This window comes from Nomascus leucogenys, chromosome 3, assembly GCF_006542625.1.
Source record: "Nomascus leucogenys isolate Asia chromosome 3, Asia_NLE_v1, whole genome shotgun sequence".
Classification (NCBI taxonomy): domain Eukaryota; kingdom Metazoa; phylum Chordata; class Mammalia; order Primates; family Hylobatidae; genus Nomascus; species Nomascus leucogenys.
The window spans coordinates 14,332,662-14,350,423 of NC_044383.1; the positions used below are offsets into that span (position 1 = coordinate 14,332,662).

Here is a 17,762-nt window from a genome sequence, read left to right on the forward strand (position 1 = left end):
CCTCAATGCACAGCAGGAGAAGATACCATATTACCTCGAAAATTAAAAAGTGGGTGACTAGGTCAGGCGTGGTGGCTCACGCCTGTAATCCCAGCACTTTGTAAGGCCAAGGCAGTTGGATCACCTGAGGTCAGAAGTTCGAGACCAGCCTGACCAACATGGTGAAACCCCGTCTCTACTAAAAAATGCAAAAGTTAGCCGGGCATGGTGGCGGGCGCCTGTAATCCCAGATACTGGGGGGCTGAGGCAAGAGAATCGCTTGAACCTGGGAGGCAGAAGGTTGCAGTGAGCCAAGATCGTGCCATTGCACTCCAGCCTGGGCGACAGAGCAACACTCCGTCTCAATAAATAAATAAATAAATAAATAAATAAATAAATAATGGGTTACTGGATCCCACTTCTGGCAAGTTATGAAGCCTTGAGCTTTCCCAGATATTAGCAACAACACCATTCCCACCTGCTTATAAATCCTATCCTAAGGTTGGTTATGTCTGTTGGCTGCAATGCACAATGAGAGCCCAGTCTGGGAATCTGGAGGGCAGGGTTCTGGCTATGTTTGTTTGTTTGTTTTTTAAGAGACAGGGTCTCACTCTGTTGCCCAGATGGAGTGCAGTGGCTATTCACAGGCATGATCATGGCACATTGCAGCCCAGAACTCCTGGCTCAAGTGATCATCCTGGCTTGGGAGTAGCTGAGACTACAGGTGTGTGCCACCATGCCTGACTTGGGGTTCTGGTTTTAGTTCTACAGTGGGTATGACAGTTGTCTTCTAATATTAGAAGGGCCTCTCGGGCAAAGAGTGGTGCATTTATCCTGGATACCTCCAAAGAGCAGAACCAGGACCTAATGGGTTAACATGGCACCAGACATACCAGGTCTCGATAGGCAGACTTGGGTTTACTTTTAGCATCTGGTTAGTTCCAGTAAGATACAAAGAAAAAGCCCTGGTGTCAGCCCTCAGAAGTCTACAATTTCGTGGGTGAGGCAAGAAGCCTATCTAATATATATATATAAAATATTATAGATATTTTTAATCCAGTGGTTCAAAATCGGATAGGCTGCTTAGAAGAAGGTATGAGTTCCCCGTCTCTAGAAAGATTTGAGCAGAAGACAGAAACCAACTGCCAGGGAACCTGCAGAGTCCTATCTGGGGACCCGGTCAGAATAGTCTGAATGTCCGAGATAATCTCGGAAGGCACTCAGAAAACCCACCAGCTCCAGGGTTCTACAGAGCAGCAGTTCCCACGCCTGGTTCATCCTCAGAACCTCCTGTTTTAAAAATACAGGCTCTCCCCACAAGCTGCTGCTTCAGTACAGGCAGGGCCTGTGTTCCAGGGTTCACTGTGTCCTCCAAAGAAGATTATGTTGAAGTCCTAACCCCCAGTACCTCAGAATGTGACTTTATTTGGAAATAGGATCTTTATGGAGGTAATCAAGTTAACATGAGGTCATTCAAGTGGGCCATGATCCAATAGCACTGGTGTCCTTATACAAAGGATAACTCTGGACATGGGGACAGATGCACAAGAGGAAGAGGTACAGGTAGAAGACAGCCACCAATAAGCCAAGGAGAGAGGCCTGGAACAGGTCTTCCCCGGGTACCTTCAGAGGGAGCACGGCCCTGCGCACACCTTGATTTCAAACGCCTGGCCTCCAGAACTGTGCGACAATAGATGTCTGTTGTTCTAAGCCACCCAGTTGGTGGCACTTTATTACATATTCCTAGGAAACACACAGCCTGGGGATGGGTGTTAGAGTTGCAGAGCTGCCCTGGAGGAAAATCCAGGCCAGGGGACCCATCCTGCTTTGGAGCCTCTTTCTGCTCCTGCACGGCCACCCATGCGGGCCCCTTTTGGCCCTCAAATCCCTTCTCCGGGGAAGGAAGGAGCTGGCTGCAGTGTGAGGAGCTCCCTCCCACACTCTGACAGGACACAGAGCCCACAGCCTCAGCACCCGGTGATGGGGCAGCCCTTCCCCATGTAGAGCTAGCTCACACATCTGCAAATGTTTCCCGGAAGAAAATGCCACTCTCCTCCAATTGTTAACAAAATTATTGAAGGCCGTGGGGCTCTGGACTATGCCCTCATGACAAGCTTATCTTGGAGGGAGGCAGAGCAGGAGGAGCGGCCACTGATTTGTTTTGTGTCGTGCTGTTTTTAATGGGCGTTTTCTATTCTCAGATGGGAACCGTAGGGCCCTGGTCTAGGTAAATTCCATGCAAACCTTTAGTGAAAGCAGTTACCAGAGGAAGAGCTACAGAATTCCACAGAGGAGGATACTGTGCCAGATCAAAGACAGGGCAAATGACCTCAGGAGGACTGACACCAGCATAGGCAGCACTTGGAGGGGATTAGGAAGGGGCGTCCCTTCCTCAAGACACTTTCTGCCCCCCCGACCTGATACATTTACGCATCTACCAGCTTTAGATTGGGAACAATGGCTCCCTAGAATTGTACAATGTACGATGAAACGCAAAAGCCCTCAAACATGAAAAATGAAGCAATGGATTAGCACCACAGGAACAAGGTGAAGTGGCTCCTTGGTATGTGATCTTGGAAAACCACTTCACCTCCCTGAGCCTGGTTTCCTTCTTTCTCAAACTAGAATAATACTAACAGCAACAGCAAAAACAATTCCCAGGCCTACCCCACAGGGTTGTGCTGATGATCCACACTGAGAGATCCAAGACACCTTTACAAAGCTGTGGGCTTGTTTTCTGAGTGTACCCCCTGCCTGATTTACACATGTAAAATCCAAGGGCAACTGAAAAGTCATCCACAACTAAAGTCTTTGACTGAACTCAACCTTAATTTCCCTAATTCAAACTTTGAATACCATAGAAAAGATGACTCATTACTCAGAGGTGAGGGATGTTAAGTCCCAAAGGTCTCAGAAATGTCATGTCACATGTATCATGCTCCTTTCTCATAAGAAAATCTACATAGTACATCCCTAGGGTCACTGAAGCCTATTTCACAAATTATTATGATTCTTCCCAAAGAGGAAAGGGGATGTTATTAGGCAGATACTCCCACAGGAAAAAAACAGAAGTCTTTAAAATAAGTACATAAAGATGAATATATCATGAGTAGGATATTCCTTTATATTATACTTAAAAATTAGAGAATTTAAATGGCCACTCTAGGGGCTTGGTTAAATATATTATAAAACTAGTCAAAGACAATGAAAAACACAGACCCCTTTAGAACTGGATAACCCCTAAGAGTCTGCTAGAACATACCCAGCATTCCATTGAAACAGCATTCAGCTTCCAAAGTCTTTCACAATTTTTCCTGACACCCATCCATTTCATGGGAAACTATAAACACAGATATGGAAAGGCTCTGCAGCATATTGTGGACTGAAAGCAGCTGCAGAACAGTGTGTACACTTGGACCCATTTTGTGTAAAGTTCTATCTAGATGTTCGTATGTGCATATACAGAGATTTGGGAAAACGTTCACCTACATGCTGACGCTAATTATTTCTGAGTGGTGGGATTGATAGCAGGGGTGCATGGGAAGAGAGAGAGAGACGCTTTAGATGGTACTTTGGACTTTTTTTTTTTTCCCCCGAGATATAGTTTTACTTTGTCCCTCAGGCTGGAGTGCAGTGGTGCGATCTCGGCTCACTGCAACCTCCGCCTCCCAGGTTCATGCCATTCTCTCCCTTCAGCCTCCCGAGTAGCTGGGACTACAGGCACATGCCACCACACCAGGCTAATTTTTTTGTATTTTTAGTAGAGACAGGGTTTCGCCACGTTGGCCAGGCTCTTCTCGAACTCCTGACCTCAGGTGATCTGCCAGCCTCAGCCTCCCAAAGTGCTGGGATTACAGGCGTGAGCCACCACTTCTGGCCTGGACTTTCTTTAGTGAGTATTACCTTTGCAAATTTTTTTTTTTTTTTTTTAAGCCTCTGTCACCCAGAGGCTCACTCTGTCACCCAGGCTGGAGTGCAGTGGCGCGATCTCAGCTCACCACAACCTCCGCCTCCCGGGTTCAAGTGATTCTCCTGTCTCAGCCTCCCGAGTAGCCAAGATTACAGGCGCATGCCATCATGCCTGGCTAATTTTTGTATTTTTAATAGAGACGGGGTTTTGCCATGTTGGCCAGGGTGGTCTCAAACTCCTGACCTCAGGTGATCCACCCATCTTGGCCTCCCAAAGTGCTGGGATTACAGGCGTGAGCCACCATGCCTGGCCTCTGAAATGCTTTTAAGCTACCAAAAGGACTAGCAAAAATACCAAGGACCATGATATAGAACAGTCACCACTAGCTGCTGAAGCATAAACTAAGAGGTGCACCTGAAGACTAGCCCTCACCTCTGTAACCCATGGAACCAACAAAGGAAATCGGGTTTCTCCTTCCTTAATTTATATTTTGCTATATATTATAGAGAATTAAGCTTTAATTTGTAAAAATCCCTCTAATTGGATACTGCTGAAGGGAAGACATCTGGGGCAAATATCTAGGCCTGGTGCATTCCATCCCAAGCAATGGTTAGTGGTTTGGAGAATGAGTGTGCGGCAAAATAACCAGTGGTTACTAATTATTATATATCACAGGGCTTGGCACCATCCATAAAGCCTCATCATGTTGGCCTCTTCCTCTTCAGAGAGGATTACAGAATTGACTGTTTAGAAATTTTTCCTCCAAGTTAACATACGTTTTCCTTGTCTTAATTGGATCCAGCCTCCCTGCCCATGAGCAGAAAGGCAATTTTTCTTTAACGATTACATCCTTCAAATGCCAGGTCATCAGCCATCCCTAGGTCTGGAAGGATCATGCTGCTTGGCTTCCTCTTTTCTTTCCATTTGCTCAGCCTCATTCTAGCAATGATGTGAAAAGCATGTGAAGCTCACATCGAAAGTTACCTTCGATTCGGCCAAAAAAGGGATGAGTGTTATCGGCATGAAACATCTCCTCCTACTCACACAGAGCCTCAGAATTGGGGAGAACTGTTTGCCCCAAATGTTTGGTCTAATGCAAATATTTATTTCTTCCAAAACGACTAAAACAAACCACTTACAAATTAGGGGGGAGGGGGAGTTTGCCAAACATTTTTCAGAGTTAAGATAAACATTTGGAAAACATTTTCCAATTTGCCCTATAACCTTAGTTAACCTTTCTTAACCATGTTGAGTCATCTCCTAATGTACTATCTATTGTGACCCCAAGGCCATTTCTTGAGAATATCACTTTCTCGGCTCTCTTCTTCACCATCATATAACATAAATACAGGTTGAGTATCCCTTATCTGAAATGCTTGTGACCAGAAGTGCTTTGGATTTCTGATGTTTTTGAACTTTGGAATATTTGCATTATACTAGTTGAGTATCCCAAATCTGAAAATCTAAAATCCAGAATGTTGCAATGAGTCAAGTGTGGTGGCACGCACCTGTAGTCCCAGCTTCTTGGGAGGCTGAGGCAGGAGGATCACTTGAGCCCAGGAAGCCAAGGCTGCAGTGAGCTAAGCTATGTTGGTGCCACTGCACTTCAGCCTAGGCAACAGAGTGAGACCCTATCTCAAAAAAAAAAAAAAAAAAAAAAAAAAAAAAAAACAGCTCCAATGATCATTTTGTATGCATCATGTTGGCTTTCAAAAAGTTTCAGATTTGGGGCCGGGCGTGGTAGCTCAAGCCTGTAATCCCAGCACTTTGGGAGGCCGAGGCGGGAGGACCACGAGGTCAGGAGATCAAGACCGCCCTGGCTAACACGGTGAAACCCCCTCTCTACTAAAAATACAAAAAACTCCCGGCACACGCCTGTAGTCCCAGCTACTTGGGAGGCTGAGGCAGGAGAATCACTTGAACCTGGGAGGCGGAGGTTGCCGTGAGCTGAGATCGCCCCACTGCACTCTGGCCTGGTGACAGAGCGAGACTCTGTCTCAAAAAAAAAAAAAAAAAAGTTTCAGATTTTGGATTTCAGATTCTTCAATTAGGGATACTCAAGCTGTGTAGCATCACTCATTCATTCTGGAAATATTTTTGAACACCTACTATGTCCCAGGAACATATTCATCAGACACACACCCTCCCTAATCTGTGACAGCAGGGGTAATGGCATCAACCCACGACAGCATTTGGCTTGAGAAAAGTTGGATGCTCAGGTATCCTTTGCTATTCAAGTCGATGGCCCAATCCTTTGTCCTTACTCCACCCCTATTCTTCCTAGAGCTAGGAGTTCCTTCTCCTGGGATGTTATCTACATATCCCAACAAGCTCCTCCTGAGTGTATTAAATGAAAACATTAAGACCAAGCAGGACCCATTTCTGCATCAGCCACTTAAAGCTGTTCTTCCTGGGCCATTTGTCGACCTTCTCCAGCTTGTTTCCATTTCAGAAGCAATGCTAAGACCCATGCCAGGATGGGATTCCATTTTCAAATGAGGTTTCACAAGACTTTTTATCAGACATGCAGAGCAATTACATTGGCTGGGTTCTCTCCGTCCAGCAGTTGGGTAATTCTATCTCCTACCCCCTCCCCTTCCCTTCCTGGAGTGGGTAAGTTCAGAGCTACATCTTCTCTGCAGGAGCAGATCAAAGGCATGGCTTCCTGTGCCCTCATCATCAGGGAGTGACACCAGGCTGCCTTCCCACCAGGATCTCAAGTCTGACTGTGGACCCCCAAGGAAGTGCATGGCTCTTATACACTCCCTTGCCTCACAAAGCCCCCTGAAAAGCAGAGTTGCAACATTAACGCAACACACACACACACACACACACACACACACACACACACACACAGGGGTTGACATGGTTCCTAAATGCAAACACTCAAGGTTACCACTGAAAAATGGCAAGGGGTTCATCCAGAGAGAGCTTTTCTGGGGGAAAAGGCCACTTCATACCCTCTCTTTGGTGAGGGGGTGGGGATGCCCTGCAATCTGCAAGAAAAACCCTCCTCACCTCCCCCTCTCTAACCCCCTACTTGGGTAGTAAGTAAAGAGAGCTGCAGAGTCCTGAGCCTGCACATAAGGTGCCGCTGTCAGGCAGAGGTGACTGAGGGCGAGAACCTCCTAAGGAGCAGTAAGCAGCCAGGCAAGCAGTGTGCAGGGCAGATGGGAGCTATGCGTGGTGAACCAGCAGGAACTGGCATGCCCACAGCCCACCTCTTGCCTCTGCCAAGGAAAGGAGGTGGTGCTGCTGCCAATGATGTGGCCCACACCTAAACTCCCATGACTGTCCCCACCACCACCACCCATGGGGCTTCACATCCTGTCCCTTGGGGGCAATTCGTCGGCCACTAGCCCTGCTGAGGGGAAAAATAATGCAAGAGGCTGGCCTTGCTTATCCGATGTGTTGGTAGGAGGGGCCCAGGCAGCGAGAGAGTACAGGTAATGGGCCTCCACAGGCAATCATACCACATATGTACACATGTGCTTATGTGTGTACAGGCACTTATGTATGGCACATATGCATCCTGCCTTGTCCTCAAACACAGATTCAGTTGTATTGATACACAGTTCTACTTTTAAAATGGAAACATCTACTTTGAGGATTCACCTGTCAGTCATTTACAACCTAGTAGGAATTAATTTACCCAACTGCTCTCAAACTGGCCCTCAGCTGAAATCACGGTCTGAGAAGGAAATTATATTCCCAATTTGCCCCTTTTCCCAGGGAATCTGACAAAGACACTCTTTCTCTTCCACAATTACAACCTCATGGGTATTTACACTTAAAAACCCTACCACCTCGAAAAGAGTTTGTTGTTTTGGCATATATTATGAGAGGAAGGAGGAAAGATTTATTTTGGAACATAACAGCACTTTGGAGGGTAGGGGAGATCCACTTGCAATTGCTCCCTAAAAGTCCACAGTTCAAGTGACCTTGCACAAGTGACTCCCTTTTTTTATTTTTATTTTTATTTTATTTTATTTATTTATTTATTTTGAGACAGAGTCTTGCTCTGTCGCCCAGGCTGGAGTGCAGTGGCGAGATCTTGGCTCACTGCAAGCTCCACCTCCCGGGTTCATGCCATTCTCCTGCCTCAGCCTCTCCGAGTAGCTGTGACTACAGGCGCCTGCCACCACGCCTGGCCAATTTTTTGTATTTTTAGTAGAGACGGGGTTTCACCGTGGTCTCGATCTCCTGACCTTGTGATCTGCCCGCCTCAGCCTCCCAAAGTGTTGGGATTATAAGCGTGAGCCACCGCGCCCGGCCTATTTTTATTTTTTATTTTTTTTAAATTATTATTTTATCTTTTAGACGGAGTTTCGCTGTTACCCAGGCTGGAGTGCAGTGGCACTCCCAGGTTCAAATGATTCTCCTGCCTCAGCCTCACAAGTAGCTGGGATTATAGGCACCCACCACCACATCCAGGTAATTTTGTATTTTTAGTAGAGATGGGGTTTCACCACGTTGGTCAGGCTGATCTTGAACTCCTGACCACAAGTGATCCACCCCCCTTGGCCTCCCAAAGTGCTGGGATTACAGGCATGAGCCACCACGCCTGGCCATTTTTATTTTTTTTATTTTTTGTAGAGATAGGGGTCTTGCTATGCTGCCCACGCTGATCTTGAACTCCTGGCCTCAAGCAATCCTCCTGCCTCAGCCTCCCAAAATGCTGGGATTACAGGCGTGAGCCACTGCACCTGGCCCTGACTCCCTTTCTTTCATCTCAGTTTCCCCATCTGTTAAACCAAGGGTAACCTCTATGCCAGAAACAGAGGACAGGGCAGTAGATCAGCTGAGAAGGCTCAGCGAAGCCGAAGCCGAGGCACCAGCAGCTCTGTGGCCTCTGCCACTTCAGGACAGAGGCATGTTCTTATCTGTTTATCTCAGCTTATCTGTTTACCCTTGCTTTCTGCACAGGCCCCAGAAGCTGTCCTTGGGGTTCATTTCATCATTACCTTTTTAAAAAAATTCTTGATATTCCACAGATTACAAGTTCTTAGAAACACGATAGGCCCTATCAAAACTGGCCTAGTTTAGGAGGATGTCACCAGTTGACTCTGGTACAACTTCAGATAGACTCCGTTGTTTCGGACACCAGGGAACAAGCAACGAACTGTTTTATTGTTTCAAATACCTACTTTCTTTCTAAGTGTGCTCTGAGTTATTGTTAAAATGTTTCAAATCTCACAAGAAACAGTTTTTAAGGAGAAACCATTTTCAAGTGGATACAAGAACAGTGAGTTTCTTTGGCATCTTTAAATATACCTTTTTCCTGATGTCTTCCCAGCTCAGAAAAAATGAAAACCCTTAAAATGGTTTTGTCTGTCTTCACCCCCATTTTAGATCACCTGCCTGTGGAGGTTTCTTTCTGTTCTTTCTGTAGATCTGCCGCACTTACGCAACTTAATTGTTTTTTTAAATAAAATGACTGCTTTAAAATAGCCCCACATTAAGAGTTTCAAGAAGGAACATGGGACTCTGAATGTATCTATATCATGCACTTAATTTGAATCAGGAAAGTCAGTTGCTCAATTTAGGCAAATTTCCCAACAAGATATGAAAAAGGGGGTGGGGGAGGATATGGTAGCTTAACCCCCTCCACCCCCGCCACCATCCATGATTGTCCTTGACCTGAATTTCCTCTTAGGTGAGTCAGTCCCAACTCCCAACCCCTGCCTTCACCCCTCCTCCATGGTGCAGCCCCCTCCCCTTCATCAGTCTCTTCCTCACTCTTCGCACCCCCTTCCCTATTTTCTCCTTCTCCTACCCATTTCCCCCTCTCATCTCTCTTTCTCCCTCTCCTCCACACTGTCTCTCTCTCCAACTTCCTGCCTCCCTCTGCTTCTTTTAATTTTCCCTAATTTTTCATGTCAGAAGTCATGGGGTTATCACACTCTCTAAATGCACAGAACCCTCTAGAGAAGCTCTGTCCCAGTGAGCTTTCTGCAATGATGGGAATGTTCTATATGCATGGCCCAGTACAGTGGCCACTAGCCACATAGGGCTACTGAGCACTAGAAATGTGGTTTGCATGCTTCAGGAACATAATTCCTAACTTTAATTAATTTAAATATAAATAACAACATATAGCTAGTGGCTACCATGTTGAACAGAGCCCCTGAAGAGGAACAGGGGCCTTTAATCTTTTCGGTCATTCCCTGTGACAGGCTATGTCAAAGGACATACCCAGGCCAATCCTAACAGAAAGCCAGAAAGGAATGCAGCCTCCACCGTCTTCACTCCAGAACTGCAGCCCATCTACCCGCCCAGGCCTCTGCCCTGGACAACTGCTCTGCCTGGAAGGCGCCATGGCACACAGTTTTCCTCTTGGATCTTGTCATTCCTCAACCAAAGGGTCTTCTTGCCATTGTTTTTAATGGCTTCCATTTCTAGGAACAGACCTTCATAAAAACACAGTGTTGGCCGGGTGTGGTGGCTCACACCTGTAGTCCCAACATTTTGGGAGGCCAAGGCGGATAGATTGCTTGAGCCCAGGAGTTAGAGACCAGCCTGGGCAACATGGCAAAACCCCATTTCTACAAAAAATACAAAAATTAGCCAGGCATGTTGGCACAAGCCTGTAGTCCCAGCTACTCAGGGGGCTGAGGTGGGAGGATCACTTGAGCCCAGAAAGTCGAGGTTGCAGTGAGCTGAGATCGCACCACTGCACACCAGCCTGGGTGACAGCAAGACCCTGTCTCAAAAAACAAAACAAAACAAAAACCCGTCAGTGCCCCAGAAAATTGGCAGTTGTCTTCCAGATTCAGGTCTATCCCTCAAGTATAACCTTTTAATTATGCTTAAATCACATACTGGTACCTCAGGCCATTGTCCAAATTCTAGGCACAGCAGAGTCAACGCAGTCTACACAGCTAAGGAGGTCACACCCCAGTCAGCCTCAGCTCTTCGGGGGAAAAAATCCAGTTCTGTTCACACCTAGTTGACCAGTTAAAAAACATCAAAACAGACTGGGTGCAGTGGCTCACACCTGTAATCCCAGCACTTTGGGAGGCCAAGGCGGGCAGATCACCTGAGACCAGCCTGGCCAACATGGTGAAACCCCGCCTCTACTAAAAATACAAAAATTAGCCAGGCTTGATGGTGGGCACCTGTAATCCCAGCTACTCAGGAGGCTGAGGCAGGAGAATCGCTTGAACCTGGGAGGCAGAGGTTGCAGTGAGCCCAGACTGCGCCACTGCAGTCTAGCCTGGGCGACAGAGCAGACTCTGTCTCAAAACAAAACAAAAAACAAAAAAACATGTAAAAAGAGAACGGCAGTGCCCAATTGCATCTTTTCACTCACTTCACATTGTATTATCTGAAGCTGACACCCGAATGTCACCTCCGCACTAGGTCCTTCGACAACCAAATGCTGAATAAATAAATTTTACTCTTGTAAGATTTTCAGAAGCCTATTCAAGAATGGTTTCCTCAAAATGAGAAATGGGGGTGGGGGAAGGGTCCAGTCAGGAAGTAAGGACTTTCTCTTTTAAAAGCAGCACGGTTTTCACAAAATGAAATGCTTCCTCCCGTTTTTGTATGGTAAGAAAAGGAATGTCATTATCTCTGCCCCCCAAAAATATATCTTTTCAATATTTAGAATATTTTTAAATAAAAATTTTCACTGAACTATAACAGGATATGTTTTAAAGTAGGAATCAACCCTATTATTTAAGGCCATGATACATTTTAATTTTTTTTCTTTTTTGAGACGGAGTCTTCTCTGTCACCCAGTCTGGAGTATGGTGGTGCAATCTTGGCTCATTGCAATCTCCGCCTCCCAGGTTCAAGTGATTCTCCTGCCTCAGCTTTCCGAGTAGCTGGAATTACATGCGGGCACCACCATGCCCAGCCAATTTTTGTATTTTTAGTAGAGACGGGATTTCACCATGTTGGACAGGCTGATCTCGATCTCCTTACCTCAGGTGATCCGCCTGCCTCAGCCTCCCAAAGTGCTGGGATTACAGGCATGAGCCACCACGCCCGGCCCATTTTAGTCATTTAAAATCATGCCTTCATCCCCTTGTCTTCAATATTCTCTTCTATTCCATTCATTTATTTATTTATTTTTAGAGACAGGGTCTCGTGTGTTGCCCAGGCTGGAGGGCAGTGGCTATGCACAGATGCAATCCCACTGCTGATCAGCATGGGAGTTTTCACCTGTTCTGTTTCCCACCAAGCCAGTTCACCCCTCCTTAGGCAACTTGGTGGTCCCCACTCCCGAAAGGTCACCATATTGATGCCGAGCTTACTGCAGATACCCAATAGGCATAGTTAGCTCCAGACCATTACTCCTGGGCTCAAATGATGTTCCTCAGCCTCCAGAGTAGCTGAGACCACAGGCTGTGCCACCGCACTCAGCTCCACCATTCTATTTTGATGTGAGAAATGGGTGCTGAGGGTTGTATGATTGAGGAAATTCCTAATTATCTTCTCAATGTGTCACCTGTTGGTAGTCACTTTCTGTTTTCTCAAGTTTCACCTCTGAGTTGCATGACCTATGACAATAATGCCTTTTGGTAACTAGAAGACTTTTCTATTTCAAAAATGTCTAGACATTAAAATGCTTTATCTTGCACTCCAAACATACTGGCAACAAATATTAACTTTGAGTATTGCCCACAGTCCTGGATAGTTTTATTTAAAACATCCCAGATATGGATTGAATAGCCCTTGGTAAAGGTGAATTTGGTTAAACATTGAGCCCGCTCCTGAAATTCACTTGGGCATTCTGGAAGTCTTCAGCCCAGATCCAAAGGGTATCATTTAGCAAGCCACTATAAGAGTTATAGCTTCTGAAGACATAATTTAAACAAGGATTAGTTTGGGCACTGGAAGAGTCGAGCGCTTTGGAGTTTAGAATCTGACAAGCAGCAGCTAAGCTACTGAAAGATGAGAGCCTTGTGGGCATTTATCTGATGGTTTTTCAAACAGGCAGCCAGATTAACTACAATCATCGTTTGAAATCTTTAAGAAAGCAAAAGGCCTTCTGAAAACATTGCTTTTGGTTTCTCTACCTCCAAGTTGTCAGTACTGAAAAGGAAACTTTAAAAAAAAAAAATGAAAGGCAGTTTCATTTAACGGCATTGTGTTTAACAGGCCAGGCTGCTTTTACACACGCCGAGCTGCCTTCACAGGATGAAAGCTGTCGCTTGGTAAGATTAACATTAAAATTGAAGAAGCTGCAGGGTGGAGTACGTATGCCTCCACGTATGCCTTCACATAGCCATAAGAGAGCTTTCAGCTTCAGAGATGTTCCAATGTTCTAATAACCTAATTCACCATGTTTCGGTTTTATCACCATGAATTAGGGGTGCAAGGGAAAGAGGTCCAGGGCTTTCAGCCGTGCTGTGGAATGTTAAGTCTGTCCACGCCATAGCCTGCCCCACGCAGAGCTGGATGCTGGCTCACTCTTTCTTCCTGCCCTCCCTAACTTCTCCCAGGCCCCGGGGTGCTAATCTTGATGATCAGGAAGATCCAGCCAAGTCACAGAGTTACCTGAAAAAATGGTTCCTGTGTATTCTAATTTTTGGCAATTGTGACAAATGGCAAAATTGTTCCAGTCCTAACTTCTCAATTCCTGTGCTTGCTAGGGCCTCAGGAAAATGTGATCAATATTCCTTCAGATATCTTTATTGATCAGATATGGCTACTGCTGGCCTGTGAAGAAAGGAAAAGCGGGGCCTTGCAAAATTTTTTCTCACCACTGTTCACTCGGAAGAAAGGCAACAGATCTAGAAGATGAGAAAAACACAAAAACCTTTACTGCAACAATAAAACCAAAAAGAAACACACAAAAAGGCACTCAGCAAACTCTCCTTCTCATAATTATTTCAACATTACGTCGCCTGCCAATTTTCTGAGATTCTGAAATGTAAATAAATAGATAGATAGAGTTAGTCTGGGCCTCTTTTTCATGAAATGCTTAATCACTTAGCTCATTCCCATAAATTGCCATGAATTCAGTCTCAACTTCTTTCTTTTTTTCCTTAAGCACTTTTTAGGAGAGCAATCTAAAGTTCCTAAGAGTGATCGAGTTGATGTTTTCTCATGAGACCCAGGACAAATAAACAGGCCCCAAAATACATTTCCGTGGTTTAAAATCTTGAACCCATACCTCTACCTTTTCTTATTTTAAAATAATTGTCACAAGTGTGAAGCTTGCTTGCTATATTTTCTAATTACTAACAATCCATCATTTTACTCTAATCCACTTACAGGCTTTCTATTTTATTGCTACATTAATGCTTTCCACTTTATATTATGTCTTATTACGGTAAGACTTTGAAGATACAGTGAATTTAGGAGTCATCTGTCTTTAAGAATGCACAATAATAAGAAAAGATAGGCCCCAGTGTTACCCACCAACATGGACAACTACAAATTATTTTACAGCATTTTCAAAGTGTGCCTGTCTTTCTTCAAGGTCTGTTTCTCTATTGTTTGGGACAAATGTGACTTTTACTTGAAAGCCAAATTTTAAATTGCTTACGGTGTACTTTTTAAGTGAACTAAATTAAATTTCACATTTGCCAATTACATTTCTCATCTGTAACCACTGACAAGAATCTTTAAGAAGTGTTTTTAAACCTTTTAAACAACTCAGATTTTTTTAATGTACTGTTTTATATTAGATATTTCACTAAACTGACTGAAACTTTCATTTCTGAATATTTAGATAATATGGTTTTTTGGAGAATTACTAAGTTTAGTAAAACAAATTCAAATATATGAGAACTGAGAAGAGAAACACAAATTGCTTTAATTTATAAAAGTGTCCACACTAATTAGGATATATGGGCTCAAGTCTCTAATAAAGGCCCCACCAAAAGAAACTGGAAGCACTTAAAATCACGGCTTTCCTCTAGGCATAAGAGAGAAAGAGGGGGAGAGATGCAAATTTTAAATGAGGTATCCATTAAATGATTAATTTTTCTTGTTCACGTGTCAGTCTCTCCCCGCTTCCGCAGGCCCTCTCTATTTCCAAGGCATCATCAAGAGCTATTTTCTCACCATGAGATGACGACCAAACTCTCACAGCAAAATTGAAAAAGGCTTTAAAAGGGAAAAAAAAAGTGAAAGGCACATTCTTGAGCACTTTCAATCACTGTAATTCTGCCCCAATGGGTGTCGGTCACTCCACACAAGCTTCCAGCCTGCAGCTCTCTTCTCCAAGGCTCTGGGAAAAAAACCCAATTTGTTGGCCTAACGAACAACAATATTAGACAGTAAATTCACGTTGGTGAAAAAATACTTGGGAGAATAATTTGGAGGCGGCGGGTGGAATTGATATCACTTTGCCCACTCTAAGCAAAGCATTATAAAAGAAGCAACCAAATGTTCAGGGAAGAAAAACAGCATCTATCAGGCAAACAAATATCTACAGCAGCAAATGTCGGGGGCAGATTCCCTGAGCAACAGGAGGAACCAGCGAAACTTGCAAGGCTCCAGTACCATCAGACCCAGTGATTTCCCAAGAAATAATTTCAGAATGGAGGGAGAGTGAAAACTTTCCCAGCCCCCGAATCCTGAGATACACAACCGTGTCCCACCACTAGGTGGCCCACCACTAGGTGGTGCAGCTGCAAAGGCTGCAAGAGGGGCGGGGGAGGGGGAGGGCTGTTTTCTCTGCTTCCTCCCTTTCAGGACCATTCCCCAACCCACAGGAGAGCCTACCAGCACCCACCTTGATCCCGTCCACTAAAAATGTCAGGTTAGGAAAAAAAAAACCAACACACACACACACAGCTCAGGCCTTAGAACCTGAAGTCACCAAGTAACAAGCCTCTCCTAAAAATTTCTTCCCACCAAAGCTAAGCAATGGGAGGGAGATTAACCTGTATATTTTAAACTCTGCTGGGGTTTTCAAAGCACTGCCTCTCTTCGGGGCTTCTGAAATAAACCTTCTTGCCCACTGACTGCTTTAGAGTGACAAGTGACGACGAAAGTAAGACACGAATGCCGGGTTGAGTTGCTGAAACGCTGCCCACGGAAGGCTATGCATCACCTACCCCCACAGTGTGTAGGGAGCCACAAGGTGATGGAACGGGCTGAATAAACACGAATCGTTTTATTGCTGGCCAGAAATTCTTCCCTTCATTCATCAAAGTGGGTGAATGAAAATATTAAGTAGGTAAGACATTTTCATGGACTGCTCACAGAGTATCCTTCTAAAGTCAAGCCCTTACTCAGTCTGCCTTCTACCTTAGTATCAAATAAAGCGTTCTCCCGTGAAAGGGAAAAACCTCTTCCCCTTTTATGAAAAAGGTCGCACACTAGAGCTCAAATCTTGATCAGAAAAAAAAAGAAAAAGATGCTACATAAATTCCAGGTATTCCTAAATATATATGTTTACATGTACACAACACAATCATTTTAGGAAGCATCTAAGTTTCTGCCTCCCCCCCTTTTTTCTGTTTTTCATCAAAATGAAGAGTCAAAATATGCGTTCTTAGGGTTTGACTCAGGATCTTACACACTCCATTTAGACAATATTTCCTGCCAGCTAAATGCAGGAAATCTAATGATTTGCATAGAAAACGTATCTAAAGCACCAGCACACTTACCTTTCTTTTCTTAACTGAGCCAAAATCTAACAATTTCAGTTATCACACTCCCAGAAAAGAAAAACTTGAAATACTGAATTATTTTTCTAGGTGATCTGTACAGCCATCCTTTGATAATTCTATGAAAAGGCTAATTCCTCAACATCTGACTTTGCCTTTAAAAGGCTTCCTTCCACACGACGGGATTTCCCTAAGAAACATCCCAGCGGATGGTTTCCAGCAATAGTCTATATCAACTCAGCCTGCGCAGGCAGACTTGGCTTCTGCTCATTCCACCCCCGCCCCCCGAACACACACACCAGTTCACACAGAACCATCCCGGGCCGACTTGAAACGCTATTTTATGTGCATGTTTGCTCGTCGCCCCCCGAATGAATGCTTTTCCAACTGACCTTTCAACAGCTGCCGAAATGGCACGCTCTGCAGGGCGAGCGCTGGAAACTAGGAGATATGTTAGCAACCAAATCCCTGCAACCTTCTCAGCCCAAGTCCAGATTCTCTGAGCCCCAGGGCAGGAACCCTGAAGGGTCTGCAGAGCCGCTCTCCGAAGTGTCCTGCTCGCGACCCACTCGCCGGCAGCGGGCATCCTGCACGGGCGCAGCCCCTGCCCGCACGCCGCCCGACACCCGCACCCTGGCCCGCGGCGGACGCGCCGGGCACGTACCGGCCCTGCCTCTTACCTTCCCTGGCTTTCAGCAAGACCGTGTTGGCCACGATGTTTTCCAGCTCCATTGACAGTCGGCGGTCAGCAAGGGAGCCGGCCGGCGGGGCTGTCAATGCCTGGGGTGCTGCCGCTGCTGCTGCCGCTGCTCGGGCTGCCGCCGCTGCTGCCAGAGCCGGGGGAGCCAGCAGCCCGCCTTGCCTACCGCATTATTCCTGCTCTCAGCCCAAGAGTTTCCCCCTCTGCAAAGAGGAGCCGCCGCCGCCGCCGCTTCTTCCTCCCTCTGTGTCCCCCCTCCCCCCTCCCTCAACACGCTCCCCCCCACCCCCCACCCTCCGCGTGTCTCTGTCACTCCATTCTCCTCCCCTCCGGCTCCCTCGGATGCTTTAATGCCTCGGATGCTTCTGCCTCCCCTCCGTCCCTCCCGGGGGTGTGGTACTAGCAGGCTCGGGCGGCCGCACTGCGCAAGCGCCGGCCCAGGCGCGCCTCCTGCCTCGGTGCTCGCGGCGCGGGGCCTGCTGGGAGCTGGAGTCCTCCCGGCCGCGCGGCGCCGGGGCTGAGCTGGGCTGGCGCGCGGCTGTCGGAGCTAGTACCCGCCCCGGGACGGCACTGAAAGCGAAGGCGGGCACCGCCCGGC

At 46.1% G+C, this 17,762-nt stretch overlaps 1 protein-coding gene across 1 annotated transcript in view; it reads right to left on the reverse strand.

The window, feature by feature from the left end:
* The window catches only part of GRK5 (G protein-coupled receptor kinase 5), a 246,783-nt gene extending 229,341 nt beyond the window's left edge, over positions 1–17,442 (reverse strand). Inside the window, exon 1 of the mRNA XM_003255024.3 lies at positions 17,145–17,442. Coding sequence (XP_003255072.1) covers positions 17,145–17,196 — 52 coding nt within the window. The 5' untranslated portion in view covers positions 17,197–17,442. The remainder of the gene's footprint in view (positions 1–17,144) is intronic.
* Between the last annotated feature and the right edge of the window lie 320 nt (positions 17,443–17,762).